The 25,889-nt window shown below is 37.3% G+C and overlaps 1 protein-coding gene across 3 annotated transcripts in view; it reads right to left on the reverse strand.

Moving 5' to 3' along the window:
- Window positions 1–6,107: 6,107 nt before the first annotated feature.
- The window catches only part of LOC137392870 (N-chimaerin-like), a 30,159-nt gene continuing 10,377 nt past the window's right edge, over window positions 6,108–25,889 (reverse strand). For 2 of the 3 annotated variants that reach the window (XM_068079214.1, XM_068079212.1), the window contains 12 exons: window positions 19,710–19,741; window positions 16,441–16,551; window positions 15,266–15,469; window positions 13,157–13,322; window positions 12,463–12,513; window positions 10,827–10,961; window positions 9,482–9,572; window positions 8,835–9,008; window positions 8,429–8,506; window positions 8,096–8,227; window positions 6,937–7,051; window positions 6,108–6,796 (listed from right to left, as the gene is read on the reverse strand). In XM_068079214.1, coding sequence (XP_067935315.1) covers window positions 6,625–6,796; window positions 6,937–7,051; window positions 8,096–8,227; window positions 8,429–8,506; window positions 8,835–9,008; window positions 9,482–9,572; window positions 10,827–10,961; window positions 12,463–12,513; window positions 13,157–13,322; window positions 15,266–15,469; window positions 16,441–16,551; window positions 19,710–19,741 — 1,461 coding nt within the window. In that variant the 3' untranslated portion in view covers window positions 6,108–6,624. The remainder of the gene's footprint in view (window positions 6,797–6,936; window positions 7,052–8,095; window positions 8,228–8,428; window positions 8,507–8,834; window positions 9,009–9,481; window positions 9,573–10,826; window positions 10,962–12,462; window positions 12,514–13,156; window positions 13,323–15,265; window positions 15,470–16,440; window positions 16,552–19,709; window positions 19,742–25,889) is intronic. The other variant, XM_068079213.1, reaches the window with a different exon arrangement.

The raw sequence follows: 25,889 nt of genomic DNA on the forward strand, positions 1-25,889 counted from the left end.
GCGAAACCTCGACTGCGGTAAGAACTGCTGAAACAACCCATCGATTCTCACATCAAGTTATACAATCCTTGCATATCACATTATCGTCGTGAGCATGCTCCAAACAGATTATACCTGTCGCATGAATTATGCGTTAAAGATATGCATGCTAACTTTAATGAAGTGAATAGTAATCGAAAAATTGACTATACAACGTATATGTGACGAGTCAGCAACATGAACATTAGTTCTGCAGTTCTTGGTCAAGAAGAGTGTGAGTTGTGCGCTATAATTAATCTGAAAGTTCATGAGAGGTCAGGAGCGGAGTGTATGCCAACCTGTGAAGTCTGTATAGGAAGAAAGCTCTGCATGGAACTTGTAAATGAAGCGAGGAATGTATATAAAAAAGAAGGTGAGATCATAGCTCCGAATACCACTGTATCGTTGTGTTGACTTGCAAAAGGTTATTATGCTCCCGAGACTTCCTGATTATACAAGGCAGCTTGTTTCACGAGACGTCTGGTTGCCTTTCATTCAACCTTTGCATTAGTTGGAGAATATATAAAAAGTACCATCACAATGTCTACAGTATGGAATGTAGCTATATCAGGAAGAAGATTTGAAGATAATACATCAGCATTTCACGCAGCACTGGCACTCGAAGAAGACCGTTACGTCCAACACATTGTCTATTTTATGAATAACTAGCTGTAAACTAGTAAGCTTACTAATGCTAAGCTAATAAGCTAGTAATTCCAGTAAGCTAGTTAATAGGCTTATAATGGTGGTAATCCATGACGTTGTGTCAGCATTGTTGTCCAGCTACAGCTATTCTAATAACAGTTATAGCCGGAATGACAGACAGACGACAGATAGATGACAGACATACTTTGAGAAATATATATATATATATATATATATATATATATATATATAGATTGTGCTGGTCAGAACAAAAATTTCACTTTATATACATCTCTTATAAGAGTAGTAAATAGAAGAGAAATTGAAGCTAGGACAATTACTTTAAAATATCTGGAAGTCGGCAACACCTTTATGAGCGCTGACAGCTGCCATGCCGCCGTTGAAAGGCATGAAAAAGAGAGAAAATGTGTTTTACTTCCAAGATTTTGAAAGTTGTGTCAGCGGGGCTGGAGCAAGTGATCTCTATCATGTGTACTGATTTTTATCAGAACGAGGGAAAGCAAAGCCAGTTCAAGCGAAAATGAGCTGATAGACCAATGCTATCGGACTTCATAGTTGCTTCGCTTCAACGTAACCATAAAGTAGTATTTTATAAGCTGCAACATACAGACAAAGGTTTTTCTACATTTGGTTACCTAAAATCAAAACCTGACCTATCAAAGCCGGCACTCTGATAGCACCATGTGGCATTTCTTAAGCAAAGAAAACCGATATTGTCGAAAATTTGATCAAATTTATGCCTGAATCGTGACGAGCATTCTGGCAGGAATTATCTGTTGAATCTGTTAATGATCTTATAGATAACTTTGACTAAAATCTAATTGGGACACACACAGCTAAATATAACAGCATATACAATTTTAATTTTTTTGGCTATTTTTGTGTTTGTCATAATTATTAATTTGTTTGCTTAGTTTTGTGTGGAAATACAAAATATATATTTATCAAAAGATAGTGGTTTCAGCAACTCTTGTATAGTTTTGTACACTTTTGTCGTAAAATTATTGGTTCTTAATAGTGGGTATTACAAAATTTAATTTAATCAAAGCGATAGATCCCTTTGCATTATTCATAAATAGTTTAAACAGCAGACCTTGTACGAATCAGACAACCTCAACTGCCATAAAACTACTTATTAGCTGATAAGTACAGAATCTACAGAATTCTTGCTCTTTGTTTATGCGAGCTGCTAATAGAACTACTCATAATAGATTATCATATTGATTCATAATCCCTTATCAATGAAATTAAATGACATAATAGTTGAAGGAATATGTAACATAATTTAGCTGAAACTAAGGTAATTGACAAAAATTTGCATAGCAAAATCTCATTTTGAGTGAGATAAGTATTTTTTAGCAGGGGAGAGCAGAATAGGTGTAGATTATCAAATACAAACTAGTTTTTAAAACAGTTTGTTGAGAGATGTTGAGGAAAACTCAAAAAATACATTACAGCACTTACCTGAAAACCAGACAAACTAAAACTTCTGACTGGCTTTACAATAGAGAATGGCCTATATGTCTACTTCCTTAGCCACAATCCTTCTCAGCAGAATGGATAACTGTGAGGCTCTCACAGTAAAGATAAAAAGATGGCTGCTCTTATGGTCTATCTTCCTGGTCTCAAAGCTTGATTTTTTTATATTCTTACTGCTCTAAGCGCTGCCTTAAGTTGAAGTCGTTGTACAGCTGCCTTGTAAGCGGAGCATATGCTTGTAATTCAAGTTCTTTATTTTATGATAAAGTGAATGCGAGGGTGAGCTTAGGGGACTCGCTTGCTTAGTAGCTACGCAATTAGAGTAGATGCAGAACTAAAGCTATTGTCAATGTATGCATTGACAATAGCTTAGCTTCATGGGGTTACATGAATGCCAAACACAATAAGGCTATTGATTTCTTTCATGTCTCAATTGTTTATTCATAGACTAATAATTAAATGTTTACATAAAGATACTGGAGTTGTAGAAGTTTTTAAAAACGAGGTGGTCTTTTGTAATCCATTACAATTCTTTAAACACTTTACATTGATAAACAACACTGTTTTAAGCACATTTGCTCTGAGAGGTTTTAGAGTTGTTTTTCACTCAGCTGTGAATGTGGTGAAATGAACGGTTTTGTGTTGCCACTGGTAACACAAAACAGGCATGGATCGATGGCATCGATATTTTTATGAATTTTGTGATCTACATTTAGGATGATGAAAAATGCCTTTTTCAAGATGAGGCTGGTTCTTGGCTGTAAACAGTAAAGGTAAACGATGAAATATTTTTTCAGTAAAATTCTGGCATCACTTCTGTTGGTAAGGCCAAATCATGCGGTCTCATTCTCAATCATTAACTGCCCTCAGACTTTTGACTTTTGTTCTTAGCCATTTTGCAGGCCATGACGGCCTGCAAAAATAGAAAAAAGAAAAGAATTTAAAAAAAGATACTTTGGTAGAGCTCAAATAGAAAGCGACTAGCTTTAGAACTGCTTTAAATATTGTCACAAGATTAATATCTTTATTAACCCTGGACTCCCAGATCATGGGAAACACCATCCAGCATTGATCAATTATAGCCAAAATGAATGGTTAGCGAATGACCAAATCATGTTTGTTTAGGTTAACCCATAGATATAGTAAACCCTAGATATGCGAATAATCAAAACAAGTGAGGCCTATAATTAGCATGACTCAACGTCATGGTGATGTGCAAAGCGAATCAGCTGATCTATTAACTCCTATTGACGTAGCACTAAAAACTGCTCAATTTTTCCATAGTTTGTGCATCTGAGACTGCATACTTTATTGAAAATATGTAAAACTTATATGCAGTAATACTTCAACTTACAAGTGCCCTAACGTACGAGAAACTTGAGGTACGAGCCAGCTTTTAAGCAAGTTTTAGCACTAAAATACGAGCCATGTTTGAGATACGAGCACATGAGACAGTTGCCAAGTATGTCGGAGGTGTTTTATGAGAACAGCATCACTCTGTATTTTCAACTGCTCAGATTATACTTTTGTACCATGTTTACCATGTAAAAAATAGACATTCGGACAAGTTGCCTAGCGGTCATGCATTAACCCTTGGTGACAACACCTGTGTTCGTCCTGATCGCAACACGTTGGAAGGGCGACAAAGGCAAACGTCCTTAGATAGGTTTCTCTTAAAACGGCCGGCTGGTCGTGAGAGCGAAACAAAAGAAAAATTAGCAAACCAGCGAGAAACTTAAAACTATGAACGCCGAAGAAACTTTAATTACGTTAAGTTAAAGATTGCTTCTAAGTTTGTCTTTTACGACTTGGATAAAATCTAAATTTATCAAAGTCAACTGTTGTAATGAAGGATAACTTATCTCTCCCTCTCTGGCAAATGCTAGCGTTAGCCGCTATTTTATGTATTTGATTTTACATTTTAATTAATCACATTTCCTTGCATTATTTTTATTTGTTGTTTTTTGAAAGCATGTGGTAAGTTAGGACAATAACCAACATGTTCGTTCTGTTACAATATATTGTTTTGAGTGTTTTATATGCATTTTCAGAGTATGAAAACCTATCAATATGTATTTAATTGTTCTATATATAAATAAATTGCACCAACATGCGAGTAAATTGACATACGAGCTCAGTCTCTGAACGCATTAAGCTCGTAAGTCGAAGTATGACTGTAATGACTTTGGATGAGAAAGGCAAGAACCTTACACACATGGTAATGAATAATACCAATGATTTAGAAGCTTCTATATTATTGATAATACAAAGAGTGACCAAATAGAAATTAAACTAATAACAAACTAATGAATCAAATGAGGTTTAGAAGCAGTTACGCTGGACCACTGTATTAAACACCCATTAGACATAACTGAAAATAACTAGACGAGATAGTTTTTGTCTAAGGTTGGTTGAACTAGATTCCTGCTTTGAAGCGGCATAGTGTTTTCTGATTTTAGTATAGCGATTTAATATAGTTTTGAGTAGACTGTTGGCATGCACTGTACATGTAAAACCTTGATGGAGGTTATGTAATAAGACATATATGTTACTGTCTGTGATGTTACTTGTTTAAAAGCTCTCTGTGTGATACCACAGCTCTCCATGTGTGAACGTAGGCACTTTTCTGCAGCAATTCATATTCGGCCTATCAATCTGGTCACCAATCCTCCTCTGTTTTTAACTGAGATTAGGGTTATGTCATCACTATTTCTACTTCCCACTACTTCGACATCGGTCAAAAACTTGATACGCTCATCACATTTGAGTTAGAAAAAAATCCTCATCACCGAACTCCTCATCTTCACCTTCCTCAGCTTTTGTCTCTTCTTTCTTTTTCTTTCTAGCCAGAGAATGTAGCAGGAGTTGGCCAGTTTTTTTCAGCCCTGCTCACATCCAGATCAATACAGTTAACATTGGGACATGGTGTGAAATCTGCTTTTATGAACAGTGCTCCAAGTGCAGATCTAAAGCACTGCAGATCCGGATTATTGTTATAGCCACCCTTAGATCGTATTGTGGAAAACAGAATCTCAATGTGATCCTGGTTGATCTTAAAGGTTAGGAAGTAGTTGATGTAAGGGTAGTTGCTGAAAAGATATTGAGCAATGTCATGTACAGATTTGGCTGCTGACTCAAAACCAATGACGAAATGATGATGATTTTCCTATTATTTTCCACTAGCAGCTTTCAGCTTGGTGTCTTTAATCGGCATAGATAGCTTATGATATTGTTGAGAACTTCTTGTTTTGAGTTGAAGTTCTGTTTTGTTATGGGCAATTCAGGATATACGGATACCTGGGGTGTTGTAGTCTCTTCTGATGACATTTCACTAAGAATTTGGTCTTATTGTTATGTTTATGACTTAAAAACTAGCATGCCAAGCGTGATTCCACTACTAAACTTATTGCTCAATTGAAGGCTTTGATGCTGTGATGCACATCACTACGACGTAACGTCGTGAAAACAACAGCCAATTATAGGCCTCACTTTTGCTCCATTGTATTGATAGCTATTCGCCAATCTAGGGTTTACTATATCTATGGGTTAACCATCTCTACTGTATGTGATTCATTTAGCCATATAAACTCAGAGCTGTCATGTAGACATTTATTTAAAGATCATGTCAACTTTGCGCCATTTTGCAAGATTTAGTAATATGTATTTACTACAAATCGTACGACCTTGTATTGCAACGGCTGTTTTTACCTGCATATACATGCATGTCTAGGTGATAGTTTGCTTGATGTTTTGTACTAATCACAGACACTGATTGATCATTTGTCCCGCTGCTATTTCATGGAAATGTAGGTTGAACTTATGCTCACAGGGTTAGCATACCGTGCAACATACCTGTGAAGCAACATACTGTGGAGGTACACTCTTTACAGAATTAATAAAGTAAATCCAGAAGCAACTGTTGTTAGAACAAAGCATTTAATGAATTCTGCAATAAATACGCAAACGTGTATTTCATGACAAAAGAAGGGTATGAAAACGCAATGTATTCGTTAAAAAATAACAAGAGTCGCAGTATTGTGATACGGTTGGGCACTGATATATTATAAAGAACACAGTGTCTAGCCAACATATCTGTAAGAAATACTATTAGAATATCAAATAATACATAAAAAGTGAAGCAAACAATATCTGGTTGATTATATCATGGTCTCACCAGTGTAGAGGAAAATTTACCGCCCCGTATTCATATGGAAATACTCTGGCTTCAAATAAGGAAACACTGCTATCGGACTGGCGAGGGAGACATTCCGAAATGCATTGCACAACTAGCCTCGCTCTAGATAATAAATATTTTGAAATTATGCTGCACTAAATATTTATCTTTGACTAGTTCAATACTGAGAACAAAGCTACAGACAGCGTCGAGACAACTCCCAAGCAGTAGCAACTGGTCAGGAATTGCTGCAGGCAGCCATACAAAGTTCTACCTACTTCCACGGCTTAAAATACTGAGGCGTAATGAATAATGAGAGCTTCGATAGCTCTAGCCTCTGTTCTACCAATTGTCATAGCAGCTATCGGGTCGCTAAGCGGTGATTGTAGCATCGTTGGGGCAAAGACTATGGATAGATTTTCTGCAGACATCATATTTCTGTCCTTAGCAAGTGAGACCCTGTTAATAACAAACAACAATGCTTAATATAAAAGTGTTTAATCTGGCTGCGTACATTTGAAATCATTACATGCCACTCATGAGATGTAGCAATTATCAAGATACAGACAAGCAAATCAAGATGCGAACACTCGAGTTACCTGTTCAAATGGCATATGAGATACTTCAGTGTTTGATAATGAGATGTGGGAAGCTGTATTAGAGAGGACTTCAGATCTGATATAGTTTCTCGCACTGACTTTCCTTCTTTTGCGACTGTAAGTAGATTTACAGGGTAAAGGCTATATTACAATCACATGAATTCACATTTGCAAAAACATTAATGGAGAAAAGCATTGTCTCAAAATGTATGCAAACCTAAACGCCCACAACAATGAAAGATACACAAAAAATTGTATCTTTCGCCGACCCAAAATATATCATTAGACAGATTTTCATAATTTTTTACACCCGTTAGAGTTTTTGAAGCAACCTGAACTCGTTAACGCGTCTTTCAAAGCTGACAAGTACAAAGTAATACATATGGGCTCTAAGCATGAGTATCCGGTTATCAAAGTGTAAATGACGTTATTAAATCAATTAAATGATAGTGTCTATGATTTTAGAACCAGCTTTAGCGGTAGTTGGTCATATAAACAATAATTTCATTGAAGACAAAACAGAATGCTAAATTTATCTTTGCACTTTGGTATATTATCGAAGTTTTACATCGGTTTTCAACACTAGCAAAATCATTTGGTTAGTTTTCGAACGAACTACTTTTTTAGAGATGAGATGTCGTTCAAGTCTTACACCTTTCCATAGAATGAATCTCAGCATTACTTATTGAGAATTACTTTCATAAATATATGTACTTCTTCAAACAAGTTTCTACGCAAGTCTATTTTCTTAACAAAACAAAAACTCAAGAGGCATTGAAACTGCGTCTCAGCTCAATCTATAGAATTTACAATATAATTATTTTTTAGCAGTTTTGTTTGATTGTTACAGATAAAAAGTACATCATTGTAACAACCATGCTGAAAGATGCTTCCAATATAGCTCAATACAATTTTTCAATACAGATCCTCTATTCGCCTTCCACGATGTTAAACTGTGTTGATTCATACAGGTCAGCACACTAAGATGATGTAAAAAGCTTTTAGGTTTTTAGCACCTGCAGTGTACGTCGTTCACTAGTCTAAGGCGATGCCTTCGTTTAACTACTTTGACAAAAATCATGCTGCCGCCAAAGTGTAATTATATGGATAAGTACCTGATGCTAGCTGTAGTGAGAACAAGAATTGATGATGTACTGACCTGCTGCTGTTAGTTTTGGATAGACCTCGAATGTGATTAGTGGGACGGGCAGCTGTCTGAAGAAAAGCTTTAAAACGCTAGTTATTGTGGCTATGTCCTCGTAGTTTTGTTCTGAGATGTCGGCATCACCATCTACATAAGACAACAGACTTGAAGCAAATACTTACAGCATCACAATCAAGTTATACTCTAGTCCAGCATGTTGTACTCTACAGAACTAGCCATACCACATTCACCAGCGAGCAACCTTCTAGCAGTTGAAGCAGCAATACTACTATCAATAAAGCCATAGAACTTATAGTGGCTAAATGATAGCACGGCTAGGAAACTCACCTAAATCAAATGCTTTTCTAATGCCTTCTATATCATCGTGGAACCCAGCGATCCTGTAAATACCTTCGTGGTGGATTCCTGAAAGAGAGAAAAAGACCGTCTTAACTTTGAGCTAGGCACACTCTCCGCCACTAAGGATTACTTGGCGCACTTGCTCTTTGGAGCATCGAATCTCATTTCATGGACCAAACATTCCAGAAAGACCTTAGTCTAGACTCTAGATGAAACAGCCAAGCATGATATTGGACTAACAGCTATTATATGAGAGTTGGCTGTCGCTCCTATGAAGTATACATCATCAAGTCATCACATACGCTGTAGCGCATACAAAAAAACTTTGGTAGTATTGAGATGTCTCCAGTCCATAGATTTAACGTATAGGTAGATACAAAATGTAGCCATTTACCTCTACTTTCTATCTCTTCAACACATTTTTCAACGAGAAATGGAATGGATTTATTTGTTGCTCGTAGGAGTGTTGTGAGATCCAAACCAAACATTCTTTTCAGCTTCTTCATGGTTGGTAGACAGTCATTGGGGAGCTTTTCTGAGCATTTCTTATGTGCTTTAAAACCACAGTCTGGAAAGAAAACGGGTATATGGAACCAAGTCTAGGAAGGAGACAGTTACAGATTATCATCTTGGGGCTTACCGACAATAAAAGGCCTGCTCTGTCAGAATTATTCTGCAAGCAGTTGTTTGTTTGAAGTTTGCCGGAGTATTGCCGTAATGCACAGGTGTTTTTAAAAGTTTTTTATTACAACCACAAACCACATTTTGTAAACAACAGCAGGTATCCTCACTATACCATTACTATCTGCGCAGTACAGCTTACTCTCAGGACAGACTCAACCACAGTGAAGGTCGGATTAGATTACCAAAATTGTAACAAATTTTCAACGCGTTTTATGACCAAACAATGAGCGAAATTACACAAGTTATTAGCTATTATCATAAAACGTGGTAAATAATAACTGCAGAGAAAAGGTGAGAAGTATACAAAGATTGAAGAATTGCACCAATCAACAATGGCATGAGAATAGAGGTACAGACCTTGACACTCAACACCCTGCTGTATTAATCCCCACATGAAGTGATAACAAAACTCGCACCAGCAGTTCGCAATGGATTTGAAAGTTGTAACCTGTAAAGATAGATTCCATACACTTACACTATTCAGGCTTAACACCACCTACAAGAGCACTAAACTCCAAACTAAGGATCAGTTTGAGAAAAAATACTAGATGCTATGCTATATAAAAGAAGATGGTTGTTACACTTTTAATGATTGCATCTTAACAGCAAACTCTATGTTTTGATTTTCCAGACTTCATGCTTTGAAGAGGTCATTGCGAGTTATATTCTAGCATCTCTCTTCACTTAAGTAGCTACATGTTCAGCAATTAACCATACTGAAAAAATGACTCGCTGTGATGGTGCCTCAGTCTCATAGCAGCAGGCAGCAAAGATAGGACACTGCTACATATCATCTAATCACTTCTAGAGTATCTCTCTATTCCATGGTAGTAAATGACAGAAAATATCATGTCTTCAGTTTTGAAGTTATCGCTGACCAGACTGTTATCCGATTCATTATGTAAGTGTTTCTATTTTTACATGAACTTAATTTATTGAAATGTGCATTCCCTCATTGTATTTTTGTATTATGAACAAATTTAAAGCTTATATAAATTATGAAAATTGCATATTAATGTACATCATAGGTAAATTGTAAGTGTTATAAGAGCATAGTCTTTGTACAATATGTACATTATACTATAAATACATACATAAATACCATACAATATCACTTCATATGCTAGTGAAGGTAGATTGAAGAATGCTTAGGAATGGACAATACAGGATCGATATGATAGCGCAGCACCATGACCTTGTACTAGCGTATTATTTTTTTGAAGAAAGATCATCTCTCTTAGAAGCCAATTCATTTAAAACCCGGGCTATTTAGGCCATCGGAACAGCGAATGGTAATATAGTTAACAGACAGTTTATTTCCAGTTCTAGCAATTTCAGCAGCAAACAATCTTTATACTATAATAAGAGTCATGTCTGTCTGTTCGTCTATCCGAAGGCGTAATTAGAGGTGGAAAAAAGATCACTACGTATAGGATTTTAACCCGCGACATTCAGTCCAACTACCCGGCACGCCACCACATGTGCCAATCATTCCCTTGCCACAGTTTTATAATTATTATGTACATATTTATTCTCTGTGCTATATCGTCACACCTGATGATCTCTCATACCACACCAAACTGCCAGGGTGTTAGTGTGTGTGAAAATACGGTAGGGAGTGTAAATGTCACTTCTACTTATTCTGATATTGAAATGTTTTGTTTCAAGCTACGCAAACGATCCTCATAATGCTCAAACTTACCTTAAAATTGTGAGGTTTTTCTTGCTGCATGATATCCATCCAGTCGCCTGCTTGTTTCGCTGATGAAAACTTTGATACGTCGATTCCTTGTAAAACCGATTTTCTGGCTGGCGGCTCGCAGGACGGTTTAGGTGGCTATCAATTGAAAAAACTCGCAATTACGCACCAGCTGAAATTACAACCCGACCACAATGCTGTGAATCTGACAAGCTTCAAAAGTGTGAATTTGGTTAGCAACTATATGCGTAGGAGAAGCTATATGCGTAGGAGAAACTATATGCGTAGGAGCAACTATACGCCTAGGAAGAGAATGTTGGGCTTGTGGCAATTGCAGAAACAAAAGGAGAGGAATAAATAGAGAAAGGAGTGCAACTCATAATAGTGTTCGTAGTGCAATTATAAATTAATATAGCATTAATAGACGCGTGTTTCGTGTTCACCCTAAAGCGATGAAAGAAACTTAGCAACCCGATCAGACCTCAAGTCTTATTTCTCTCTTGATTAAAATCATATTTTGTTTATTTGAAGGAGTTAGAGAATGGCTCTAGGGAGACCCTCAAGGTGTGCCTAAAGTAGAGCTCCACTACCGCTGCTGAGCCTTCAACAATAGGATTAAATCTATACAAATTAACTACATGAATAAAAACAATAGAAATAGCAGGACGAAAGACACAGAGGCTCCTTATATTTCAAACACGGCAGAGACTGCCTTTCAGAAGTGTGCCGATATGCATCTCCTGGAGCCGTTACAATCTGAGTCAACCGAGATAAAAGTAGCGTGAATGGTCACAAACAATAATGAGTGGAAGTTTTCTAACAATGGAAACTGATAAAAAAAACAAACACAAGAAAGCGTTAGAGGTGTTGCCAAAATGTAACAACTCGGTGCGTCGCGAGTGAAATTGCCATATTGCGTCACATCGATAAGGTAACATCCGATGCATGCTCGAAAGATTGGAATAAATATATTTAGTAATGTGGCATGAAAAATAACAATCAAGCAAAGGTTTGCCAAAGCTAGCTGAAATATAATTTGCTAAAACTGCAGATTGCAAAATCGCTGGCAATTGATTTCAAAGCATTTGTCATAATAACACAAGGGAGGCCACTCCTAAAACACCCTTCTGTAACAGCAGCTACAACAATGAACATCTGCAAGTTCCAAACACTTTCCAACTGCAAAATCAAATGCGGCGTGAGTTGGCAAGATTGATCAGAGCTCTGCAGGAAAGTACAAATGAGCCAATCAGACGAAGTGCGTGGCTGGTGGGTTTCTATTAGAGGCAGCAGACTGGCACATTTCTAGTAAAACGAGCTGAACAGACATGCATATGAGGCCGTATCCGCAACAAACAAAATGTTACTTCAGAAACAAAGATGGAAAACCCTGCCATGAGATGATAACTCTTGCGATAGTTGACAAAGTACGTAGACTACTGTAACCACATGAACAGACCAGCTAAAATTTACGACTTTTCAAAATTTTGAGCGCTGTCTACACGGTAGAAGTCATTAAGAAAACGTTCAAATAGCCAATAAGCTCAACTGTCATGTAAAAAGGTTTACAGTTTTTGGCATGCTGTTGTATGCATATATGTTCAGCCCCACTGAGTGCAATAATGACCAAAGATCTAACCCTTGGAGGGGCCACTCTCACAGAGTGATGCTGGGGCTTGCATCCAGCTCCCTGCAAACAACCAAGACACGTACTGAATAGGAAGTGTGCTATGTGTGCATGTGATCTGCATCTGCTGCCTTAGCCCCCTGCTGCCTTAGCCCCCTGCTGCCTACCTGCCTAAAAGGTCATAAATCTTCCACTCTCATCTCATGGCAATTAATTTTTTACTAATTTAAATTTGAGTAAAACTGACTGTCGTGTGAGACAGTCAGGTATCTTTTATCTGCTCTTGAAGATAACTAAACCCACATGATTATAAGAAAAAGAATTTTCACAAGATGAGTAACAATTTACAACTCTCACACCCTGTTCGCACATCATCTCTACTTGCTGTAAAAGCTAGATAACAAACATACAAATTCCTGTATCCTATCTTACACCAGCTAAACTGTATGAGCTGACTCATATCACTAGGAACCTGTAGATAGAATCACAGCTAATAAAATGACAGAAAAAGTACATTTCATGCATCTACATGTACCTTAAAATCAAAACTGACTTTCTGTTTAAACAACAAAATTTACATGGACATTAAATATTTAAATATCTGATATAAACGGATACAATAAATGCTAGCACTGTCTATGGTAGAATTATCAATCATGGTGATCCACTCAACAAATGACATATTTCAATTAGAGAGTTGGCTTACCGGTCTTCTGCCAGTGACATCAGGGTTACTGTGTGGTCTCGAGGAGCCGTGTCTGAGTATCCCAGCTTGTGCGATCAACGGGTTGTGCCTCATCATGGCTACGGAAGGGGAACTCTGCTCCAAAGTCGTAGGTTTCTCCTGTCTGCTAGTGATCTCTTTTCTATACCTATTTTACAAGCAATAGTATCCTATTGAAGATATTTTCTTGCCTCCTTGGGAAAAAGGATCTACGCTAAATGAAAGGAATCAACACTGTAACTTGTAGTTACATGTGCTTAACCAAGAGTATAATATAATAAATATAATATATGTTATGTTTATAAAATATATAATTTTTTGTTGTTTTGTCGTTAGAGTGATCTGCCCCAACCAACAACCGAGTGAACACAAAATTGTAACTAATATTCCAGTGCAATTTAGGCTCACTACGTAACAATTCAATATATCAATAATTTTGCTAAAAACTATTTTGTGGGTAAAAAAATGTTTTGCTACTAATTACGTATGTGAGACTAAACCACAGAAAAAAGTAAAATCTCTATAACATTTGAAAATGAATAGAAATTGTTTTGCAAATGAGAATTCAGCCAGCATAGAGGTACATCTAGTTGAGTATAGCCAGGCAGTGTATGAGCATGTTGTATAACTAGCAAAATCTGCCCGCAGACAGTCTGAACAGTAAAGAAAGGTTAAAAAAACGCTAATAAGCAGGGAAATTTCTCCGCCTCTTTGTTTTATTTCCGGACATCACTACTATTTATGCATCTCAAAACATCGATTTTTATTTATGTTCTTGAGTATTTAGCTTTAGAGTTATTAATATGCCTAGTTATACATTGTAAATAGAGAAGACAATTCTCCAAAGCTTGTTCGCCAACACAATAAAGTGTATATGGTTAGATGCCATTTCTTACACATCAGTACATACTAACTGTACAATAAAACTGTTGAGGCAAAACTAATGCAGCACGTTTAGCTGATAAGCATTTTTATCATTTTTTTCACATGATACAATTTGTATATGCAAGCGTGTGTGAGCTGTGGCCAGGAATTAAAGACATGACTGCGGTGACATGATGCAGTGACATGACTGCAGTGCACTATGGGAAGACTTGCAACAATCACAAGATTGCCAAGGATAAGTTTCATTCAAGAGAGCACTTACACCATGATGGCAGTGTCATGCTATAATAATAATAATGCTTACAATAATAACATTATTAATAAAATTGGTTTCTGATGCATCATTGTATCCAGATGATGAGCAACTATATTCCGTTCGACGGTTTACAAGGTGTCTTAAACTATCCTAACGTTTCGACTTAATGGTAATAATAAACTAATTACACGAGTAAAGTGCAAAGGTTGTGAATGAACGGCAATTGAAAACTTATTCATTTTATTGGACACTTAGCAAATTGTCAAACTGTGATGAGTGCCATTTCTTTAACGATATTTATGGGTGAAAATGAAATATTTCTACAGCTGCAACTCAGTTATAATTTTACACTAGTACCCCGACAGCCTCTGACGACAGATCGTCTATCAGGTGTAACAACTATACATACAATTATTCTGGAATACCAGTGGGCAGCTGATTGGTGCAGTTGTTGACAACCGTGCTGAAAAATGTGAGTTCGAATCCGGTAAGATGCAATCATTTTTTGCGGACAGACAAACACAGCTCTTATCATGGTAAAGACCGGTACACTGACAATACTGTGTGTCGTGAGATACCCTCAGGTGTAATAAGTATTTGCACAGTTAATCCGAAATGCAGCAAAGTGGTCAACTGGTGCAGATGGCAGTGCATAAGCCGCTAGCCAAATGTCCGAGTTCGAATTTCAAGCAATGCAATCTTATTTCCCAACCTGTAACCATAGCTACGCAGACGGACGGACACGGCTCTTATTATAGTAAAGATTATTATAATTGCAAGCAAAACTAATGCTTTAATATGGACCAAACCTTGTATAAAATTCACAAAAAGGCATCTTCTCAAAAATCTCAGATACATAACTTAGACCTACGATGACTCGTTACAAGTGATAACATTATTAGCTGGCAGCAGGCAATGAGTGACAAGTACGGGACGAGTGGGGCACCAACCTCATATATGGTGACTCCTCATAATGCGAGTCATCTCCAGTGTTCATCGAGGCTATGTATCCCGGTGCCTTCAAGTGCACATGAAAGCAGATCAGCCCGTCAGCGACGAGGTCATCAAGGTTGTCAAAGTATTTGTCGCCGACATAATGCTGGCTTAGGTTCATATCGTAGTAGAGTTTGTAGTTCTTTGTAGCATTGTCAAACCTGTAGATAAGTGTCAGCATGAACAAGAAGCTATGTGCTAAAACACTATCCTAGATGGTTGAAACCGCTAATATTTGATGATTAGCTATTAAATCTCTGTTACCATTTAACACCGTATTACCATCTATCATTTACTAGGGTTGCAGATACAATTGAAAAACTTCCAAGAATGGCTACTTGAATAATTCTATTCCAAAGTTAACATAGCGACAACCAAAGTGCCATTAAACACTATGTTATATTTGCAACTATAAACCATGTATTGACGCCTTCCTAATACATATGATAGCAATGATGAATTGTCTTGCTGTTCAGCCAAAGAGATTTTGATGGTTATTGGATGGTAAACTGGATGATTTATTTAAATTGAACTCTGCTATTAATATTCAGCTCAATTGTTACTAAATACCCTTAAATAAAATATGTGAAATAACACAAAAAACATACCCTAAAATGAATTACTGTACTACAAAAAAGAGAGCAGTGATGGGTTTGTATAAGTATGGACAAGAGAAGACAACTACCTATTGTATTGTTGTACTAATACTATGCACTGTTCTATGATATATAAATGTGTCTGGCTAGATGTATTCTAATTATTATTCAATTTTATATACTCTACAATAATATGTTCTCACCATAAAGGTAAATATTAATCCAAATACTAAATGAAAATATATAAAAAAACTAAACTAAATTAGCGTATGGTATCTGTATAATCCTCACAACAAATTGAATCAAATGCAAGCTTTTTGTCCAACAGGATATAGCACTGCGATAACAAGAACTCAACATACCACCATCATATTGGAGAAGCCCTGATACATACCCCATCGACGCCAACATAACAAATTGTTAAACTATGTAGTGTTTTTACTTAATATGTTTCCAACTATTATATTGGAAACAATTTTTCAGGTGACATTGATTGAATTTGCAAATGGAAAGTATGGACAAGAGAAGACAACTACCTGATAGCGAGCGTATAACAGCCTGGGTTCTTCTGACTCTCCCGGACCAGATAACAGCCATCTTGTATCAACAATTCATCCGCCTCTCGCCTCGTTATTTCTCCATGAAACCTGCAAATGTCATAAAGGCTGTTTGACCTATTGCCCCTCCCATTTTGTCACACTTGTAAACAAGAGATCTAGCAACATGCAAATTAAATACAAGCTATTTATTCAATGGTATCGTTTATTCGATATTTGCTCGACGTTTAAAAGTTCAAACTAATTTGTATTATGTTAGAAAAGTTAACAGTAGCTTCAGATAAACCATATAAATTTTATTATACGTGCAAGAAAGCTGCTTCAAAAAAGGAGAATTGAATAATATTGGTCAGTCATAATTATTGAAAAAACGGCAAGCCTATATAAAAAATGGGGTTTATTTTTAAAAGAGCTATTTGTATGGCTGCATAAATAAGTTGAATGGCACATATAAAACAAAAGTTAATTTGTTTTACACACGATAGAGGGATTGGTCGATAGTAAGCCTGCTAAAAACAACAGCACAATGCCTTTCAAAATGGCATCTTGTGGGCAAGCCAGGGCTACCACCATTCCCTCGACACAAACTATGCCGCACCTTATTCTCATAACATTTTGAGCCATATTTTGATACAAAGCCAGCTGAGAATGCCTGGTTGAATACTGTTCTACAAAATTATTACAAGGCCATAATAGGAATGATTAAGCAAGCATATCCAGTCACTCATATCCTAGTACAAACAATAGTTGAGAAATAAAATCCAGTTAGATTTTATGAACAGAATTTGGTAATTAAATTAGAAAATCTTTTACAATATTTAAAAAAGTAATGGTTGTCACAAAGGATTTGTACCAATACGCAGTAATTAACTGTCTTTCTGCTATAGGGTGAACCACACCTGCTTTTAGCCAATCATTGAAGATATACTCGAAAACTGCTTCATCAAAAACATTCCTCTTTTCTGTAGCAGCCACAGTCAAGCCTTTTAAACATCAATTTAGAGAATTCAGAAGTTGCTTAAACAAAACTGGAACAGCATTGCAGCCATTGTCATTGCAGGAGTCTTGAGACAGGATAGGTGCATCAATTGCTATAGTAATTTCCAGTATATAAAGACAATATCGTTGATAAGAAAATTTCGTTTGTAGTAATACTAAAGTTACAAGTACAAAGTTATAAACAGAATGGCAAACGGGTGATCTTTTAGCCCAAACTCCACATTTTAATAAGAAAAACAATTCACAACATTCTGAAACCCTTTTTATAAAGTTACCAAATAGGTCCTCAGAGAACTTCAATCTAATTTGACTAAATCAATTTTGAAGCTGGTATGATTAATTACTATCATTCTTGTTATTTTATCTCATGTGGCTGGAATAGTGCTCTGAGAGTATGTAACTGTTTTATCTCATGTGGCTGGAATAGTGCTCTGAGAGTATGTAACTGTTTTATCTCATGTGGCTGGAATAGTGCTCTGAGTATATAACTGTTTTTAAATGAACATATTAATTGTTGTTTTGCTTTATACTAAATTTCTATCATGTTTCTTAAAGGTTGACTACAACACAGCAGAGTAAGACATGGTAAATCTTTTGACACCAAATAACTGTAATGTGAATTTTGTTGCAAGTCAACCTTTCTAAGCTACCCAAAGCTACCAAGAAGTAGCTTTGTAACTCTAAGGTATGTTTCCCCAAGGTGAATAATATATGAATTACTGCTACTAAAAGCTTGAAAACTCGTGCTTATATTTATATATTATTTATATTAAAATATAAACATTAAGAAATGCATATACTAGTGTGTGAGTGTGTAATGGTTGCTTTAGAGACAGTTTAAACGGAATTACATAGCTCATCAAACTCTCATGGAAAAGTTGATGGTAGAGGTAGGGCTATACACACACCACTTAGTTTCATAATGGCAACATAGTTCCTCAGAATTAAACTCCGGGCTAGCATCTTTCCCTTGGAGAGATTTAACTTTACTAACAGTGGTGTATGATATCATCAGGGCGTTATAACTGAACCATGAAATATCAAAATGGTAGTGCAAGATATAATAGCGAACTTGACCAACCTTTCATGCGTCTAATTCACCATGACTTTGGGTTGACCCCCTATTGAGAATGATAAGATGTTGATAAAAAGCCTGGGCTCGAAAACTTCAAAAACTGACAGGTATCTAAATTTAGCTGGCTGACGAGGTTACACAACAAAGCCTTAAACAGTGGTTTCCCCTAAGAACAAAAATGAAGGATGTACAGTAAGAGAAGACAGGCTGAAGCAGAAAAACAAAAACATCTACGTTCCTCGGTAAAATATTGATTAGCGTCATGTCATGCCAGCAATGCGCATTGTGGGTAGATAAGGTGAATGTGATACGGCGCGGCCAAACTTTCAGAAATATTTGTCTTTTAATTGATACGGCTGTCAAGGATAAAGCGGCCAGGAAGGTCCTTTGTTATCTTCCTACTGTAAACAACAACCAGCTGCCACTCAGTCCATGATAGAGGAAAACTAGTAGAAACATAGTCGACTGCACTGGAGTGCAACGACAAACTAAGGATGTATAATTTGCACACTTTGTCCCATGTACCATACCACGATCCACATAGTGGACACTCCTATAACGTAAATTCCCCACAACTTAAATAATTTATGTAAAGTTTTTGCTTCGTACTATGTAAAAAATTGCCTATAAGGTAAAGCGTCGAGTAGGTGCAAGTTCTTTTAAATCGATTTGGATAACGAGAATATCATTATTCGCCCGAACAACATCGCTTTTTTCCTTGAAAGAAAACGCCGTATAAGCTGCGACCATAAACTGAGTGAAACTCATCAGAAAAAGAAGAAAAGTTGGCAATACAACCCAGTAATACCAACGTTACAATACAGCCATTAAAATAAAAAGTTAAGTCTAGTTTTTTCCTTTTCGCAGTTCCAAAGAGGTGAGTTTGGGAAGATCTTGTAATAGATCAGGCATTTTACATGTATTTTACAGTTCGTATCACATAAAAACCTTATAACGTAAATGTTCCTGGAACAGAATATTTATGCTGTAGGAGCGCCTACTGTATAGTACTTGTCCATAGGCAAACAGTAAGAAATACCAATTTTAGTGATAAATTACTATTGTTAGCCAAATGTTGGAGCATGGCTTCCGGAAACATCTTGTGCAATCGTTTCATGACAAATAAACAGGATGTGAAATGGAGCTATAAATTATATAAAACATTAATACTCACTCATTTCCATAGAAGTCCGGCCTTGAAGGAATCTGTAAAATAAACGAATCATTTAGCTCATCTAGGGTAAATATTAAAGATGGACTTACCCGAAACTTTTGTAAATTTTATTAGAAAGTTCGGTCATCTGACTCGGTCATCTGACTGCCAGGATGTTTCAAGATTAAAATCGACCAAACTTGATCACAGTTAAAACACTCGGAAAAGGGAGAGATGATGTCACTAGTTGTTGTTGTTATCGTTACAGAAGTTGATATCAGCTATTACGTTCAAGTTGCAGCATTACGCGTCTCTATTCTGTCAGTCTCTTTGCAGCTACAAACATCATCATCGAACATTTGCTTGATCTGAGCGTTTCAACCACAATCAGGCTTTGTCGATTTAAATCTTGAAGCATCCTGGCAGTCAGACCAACTCCAACATCAAAAACAATCGCAAATGATAAAAAATAATGATACATTCCAATAAAGTCTACTAAAATGTTGTGTAAGTTAAGCTTTAAAAACACGAAACATGCAAGTAGGACTATTTGATAGGCTGTGATCCCTTCCTAGCAGCTAACTAGCTGCCCTCGCTGAGCCCAGAGGTGGTCAACCAACAGACCTCTCGGCCACCAAACCATTCAGAGTAGACCAAATGTATACTAATCAGTGGCCCTATTGGAAGGCTTGTTGATACTGGCTATGAGGAGGGTTAATTACTGCCTCTGGCAACAGGCTAACTGAGCACGGTATTAGCTTGTTAGACATTTTGATAAAATTAGAGCAGCGTGATAGAAAAAAGTAGAGACTAGAACCGCCGCTGATATCGGGTCAGATTACAGATGGCAGCATCGCTATACTACACTCGATGGCAATGGCAGCATCGCTATACTACACTCCCTGGCAGCATCGCTATACCACACTCCCTGGCAGCATCGCTATACTACACTCCCTGGCAGCATCGCTATACCACACTCCCTGGCAGCATCGCTATACCACACTCCCTGGCAGCATCGCTATACTACACTCCCTGGCAGCATCGCTATACTACACTCCCTGGCAGCATCACTATACCACACTCCCTGGCAGCATCGCTATACCACACTCCCTGCCAGCATCGCTATACTACACTCCCTGGCAGCATCACTATACCACACTCCCTCGCAGCATCGCTATATCACACTCCCTGGCAGCATCGCTATACTACACTCCCTATGGCCTTAAAACAAGCAGTTTTTATGCTGCACTTTGTATGCTTCAAACCAGCAATGCAAAGGCTGTAGCTCGTTTCAAGGTGGCAAGGATCGCCATTCTTCATATTTGCAAGAAATCAACAGATAAGCTATGCTGGTTGGCTTGATTCTGCAGACAAAGTCTGGTGGCTTTTATTGCTGCCCTGAGGAATTCAAATCATTTTTGAATCAGAAATCGGATGGCAACCAGCATATATGGCAGGGCATGCCAACCAGCAATTGTCGAACAGAAATACCAAGGATATGAAACACCACCATAGCCATGCTCTGGCATCGAATAGGAAAACTTAAGTTTTTGTTAAAGGAAATTGTGCACTGGCTAAAGCGATCTTATAGCAAAGACGTGACGTAGGTGCGAGTTAGATGAAAGACTGGTTACATCACCAATACAAGTAACACTATTTGGCTGTTGAGGCATTTTCTAAAACCTGGTTCCCACCAGAGTTGTCCTTTCGGCATTCATCGTCGATTATGTGAACCGCAAACTGATGGCATGGACGAAGCAACGTGGCGGATACGTTGGGAAAGTTTGCAGCCGTCAAACTTTCCTGATATTTTGCAAAGCATCGACGACCGCCTGTACAATGTGGACCACTTCGGCGATAGTAATTCGCAGTCGAGGATATCGTGACCTATTTATTTCCGTTTATGATAGTTGTTGCGGAACTACTATTCAATTCCAGCATACGAAAACCAAGAGTTTTCTTCGAGAAAAGTTGACAAAAATGATAACGCTCTGTCACGGAGTATTTGCTGATGCAAATGAGGATAGGTTTGTGATAGTGTGAACATTGTTATCATCGACAATCACCGAATTATGCCGAGATACTGCGATATAGTTGGAACCAGACTAAGGGTTTGGCAATTCTTTGACACCTCAAGAGTGGCCATGTTGAAAATCTGTTTAAGGTCATGGATAGTAAGTAGGCCTACATGTCATTCTGGCTAAACAAATTCTCTAATCACTGTTTTCATTGATTCGGAGTTGTGCACACATTGAGCTACCATGTGATAAGCGTTTTAAAGGACATTCGCATGTTGACGATCAATGCAGGCGCTTTCTTAAAACATAAGGAATTTTACACCAGAAACTATAGCGATGCACGCCTGTCTGCTCACATCGAAATAGGTACGACTGAAGTATAAAAAATGTTTAAAATGCGGCATTTTCTTACGCATCATTAACAAGTGCCATCTTCATCTTTTGCAAGCGTGCAACATTCGATGCAGATTCGCATGTAACAAAATTTGCTTGACTTGCAGGTTTTCACCGTTTTCATCTGGCAGATGACTTGCCTAGGAGACCAACTTGTGGGTTATTCATGTCATGGAAACATAATGACTCATATGATGAGCTTAACGCCTAGACTCGCAAGACCACCCACACTCAGGTTTATCGGAGACCTCCCAGTGTGCAGATCCTCCACAGGCATAACTCGGGCTGCATGAAGCAACAGAAGGCAGATAGAGAGGTCTGGTGACTATAGAGAACTTCCTGCGGTTTACATCATATTTTCATTAAGAGTTGATGAAATTTTTTATCCAATAAGAGAAAGTTATTTATTGAGCAATACTGATTTATAACATTACCCTGAACATGGCCTGACATTTAGAAAAGAGAAAAGAATCGTTGACCGAGACGCTTTCTTCCGCAGAGCGGACAAAACATACTAAACGTTGTGCAAATACTTTGATTGTATAAAAACTTTAAACAACTGGCTTACAGATGAATTCCTTCAACTTCATAGGGCGGTCACGAAACGCAGCATATCAAATGAAAAAAAATCGCTGAGATCAATTTGCACATTTTACAATTGGCGATTACATTCATCAGTAGGAGCTGATGAAAGGAAGCGTGACAAGTACTAGTCCATCCATTTGATCGCACAGCTAATTTGCATAACAAACATGATACTTGGATACTTGTAAACGTAAGGAATTTAAAATAGTAGCTAAGAGAAAGAATGAGATGCTACTAGCAACTGTGACTACAAGCACCCATAGTCTTAATATTATAATAGTCACAAGATACGAGCTTTTCACATGAGAATGACTAAGAAAGGATTAAATGAGCGGACAGATTCGACATCAATTGTGCGAGATATTGTGTACTGGGCTGACATTCGTGATATGAATTATTATGTATTATCAAGTGCCGCTTTCCATAACACTAGCCTAGAATTCAGAAACAAACAGTACATGGATTAGCCACTATAAACCACCTTATATGACAAAAATTTGATTGACAAAAGGTATATCTACTAGAAGATCAGCGAAAATATTGCCGTGTTCAGGCATCAAACCAGCATTAATCGATGGAATTCGAATAGATACAATTTTAGCAATAACATTTGAAGGATTGATCCTGTTAAGAATGCCCGCCCTGGAAAGTAGGCCAATATGGGGCAGAAAATTCGTTATAGAAATGGCAGAAAATGTGCGAGAAAATATTTCCAGTAATGGTATTTCGATGAATAATACAACTGAAGGAATATAAAGGAATAGGTATACAACTTATCCATGACACCTCCAAACGGCTGGTACAGTTATTACATTGAGGTGATCAACGCACACAATGAGACTTTATGGGTTGAATTAAATATGGTCGATTTTATGAAGCATTATTGACCAACTGAAAAATAACACAACTTCAAATTCACCAAACACAATCTGAATTGAACTTTGGTCAAGGACAATAGCCGTCCATCAGAGAATCTTTCAAGTAATAAATATATATATTTAAACTGTCTATCTTATGTACACACATAGGCCTGATTTTCACATGCCAACATGGTGTTCTGTATGACTCAGTGACATATACACACATGTCACTCGCCAGGCCACACAGCTAGCAAATCAAATTTGACATATGTCAAAACAAAATCGGATTTTGTTGGTTTGAGAAAGACTACACAACGGAAGACAGTGCTCACCCTTACTACAAACAATCTGTACAAATGGATAAGATTTGAGTTATGAAATTCAACCAAAGCCACAATTTACAGGCGTAGATAAAATAAATTGTGATGAATGTGTTATGACAGCTTAACACATCCATCATGAAAAATAATTTTGATGAAAAAACCATTTATTCTCAAAAAAGATATTAGATCACTAAAAAGCGATTATTTGTGGTTGTAATTTTAACACTGATGGAGGCGTGAGAAGGAATCTATAATTAAACCTGTTACACCCTAACTTTGAGTCACACATCTTCCCACGTAACTCATAATTTTAAAACTTCAACTGTGCTGTAATACAAATTTTGTAGATTTTACCGTACAAAATCACTCATCTTTATAAACTTCTGGCAGTAAGATGGCTACCTGAACATTTGGACTACTTTGGAAAGGTTAGAAGACGACCAGATTCATCCAGTTTTATCCGCTACATTACAACTAAATACACACACTGTTCAATATATTTTAGCGCATCTTATAACATTTCTTGTTGATGTTTTGATGCAATAACTTTTATTGAAATTACAAAATAACAAAATTCAAATTACATGTATTAGTAAAAACTAGGTAAGTTGTTCAAATTGTTAAACTTGAAACAAGCATGAGTAGGGCATCTTTCAACAACACACATCTTTCGGAGCCTTTTCTGACTTCCCAATTATACCAATTTTTATTTACAAGTGACCGGAGCAAAGCTCTAATCATGACAGCTTCCTGCGAGTGTCTAAAGGCTGGTTCACACTATATCGTAGTATATCGGCGTTGATGCCACAATACTTCGGTGATCGTCGGTGATAACCATGTTCACACTATCACATACCCGTCCGCGTTTGTATCAGGAAATACTCCGTGACGTAGTGCTTTCATTTATCCTTTCAATTTTTCACAAAAAACCTCTTTGTTTTCGAGCGCTAGAATAAAAAACTAGTACCGCAGTGACTATCATAAACGGATATGAATAAATCACTCCATCAGCGACCGCGACTTACCATCGCCGAAATGGTTCACATTTGAAAGGCGGTCGCCGACGCTCGCCGACGCTCGACGAAGTATCGGGAAAGTTTGACAACTGCAAACTTTCCCGACGTGTGCGCGATGCTTCGTCGATGCCATCAATTCACGCAGAAAAAGGAACGCCGAAAAGGAAGCGCTGACAAACAGCGACATAGTGTGAACCAGCCTTAACTAAGACAAGACGTATATTAAGCATTATTCAATCACCAATTCACTATTTTAACTATTATAGACAACCAAAATACATGATGAGTTTATATACAAACATTTAGACAAGTTGTCTAACAAACAAGACGTTGAAGTTTTTAATTAACTACTAAAATCCTCAAGGAGCTCAGATGTCGTGATACCCGAGAATACAAGAGATGATTTGTTGCCTGACTCAAGCGAGAGACGGTTGACCGCTATGTTCGCATGACTCAGCTAATCCACTAGTTCATCAGCAAGATGGAAACGGCAAAACCCAGCAAGTCAGGCGAGTTTTATTACCCACAAATTTTAACGAATGTTTCATGCTTGCGAAAGATGGAAACAGCACTTCCGAATGATGTGCAAGAAACTGGCGCAAGCTATTCCATTTTAAACATTTTCCACACTTTAGACATTTCTATTTTGATTTGAGCAGTTCCACGAGAAATGCAGCGCTATGACCTCTAGCATGGAACTCTACCTTTTTTAACAAAGCACCAGCAGTAATCCGCAACATGCGAATGTTCATAGAAACACTTATCGTGTGGTAACTCAACGAGCAATTCCAAATCTGTACCATCTGCACAATGGCAAAACATATGCCATATCAAGTTCACCCAGAGACACATAGAAATTCAGCTTATGTCACCGATAACAGCATTGTCTATCACGCTCAACATACATCAAGTGATACTTGGATCACCAGCTCAATTTATAGAATGTTCCAGAATGGCATCGCCACTCCTGATAGCTGCTTACAGGAGATCTACCTCAGAAACTTCC

This window comes from Watersipora subatra, chromosome 4 (genome assembly GCF_963576615.1).
Source record: "Watersipora subatra chromosome 4, tzWatSuba1.1, whole genome shotgun sequence".
Lineage (NCBI taxonomy): Eukaryota > Metazoa > Bryozoa > Gymnolaemata > Cheilostomatida > Watersiporidae > Watersipora > Watersipora subatra.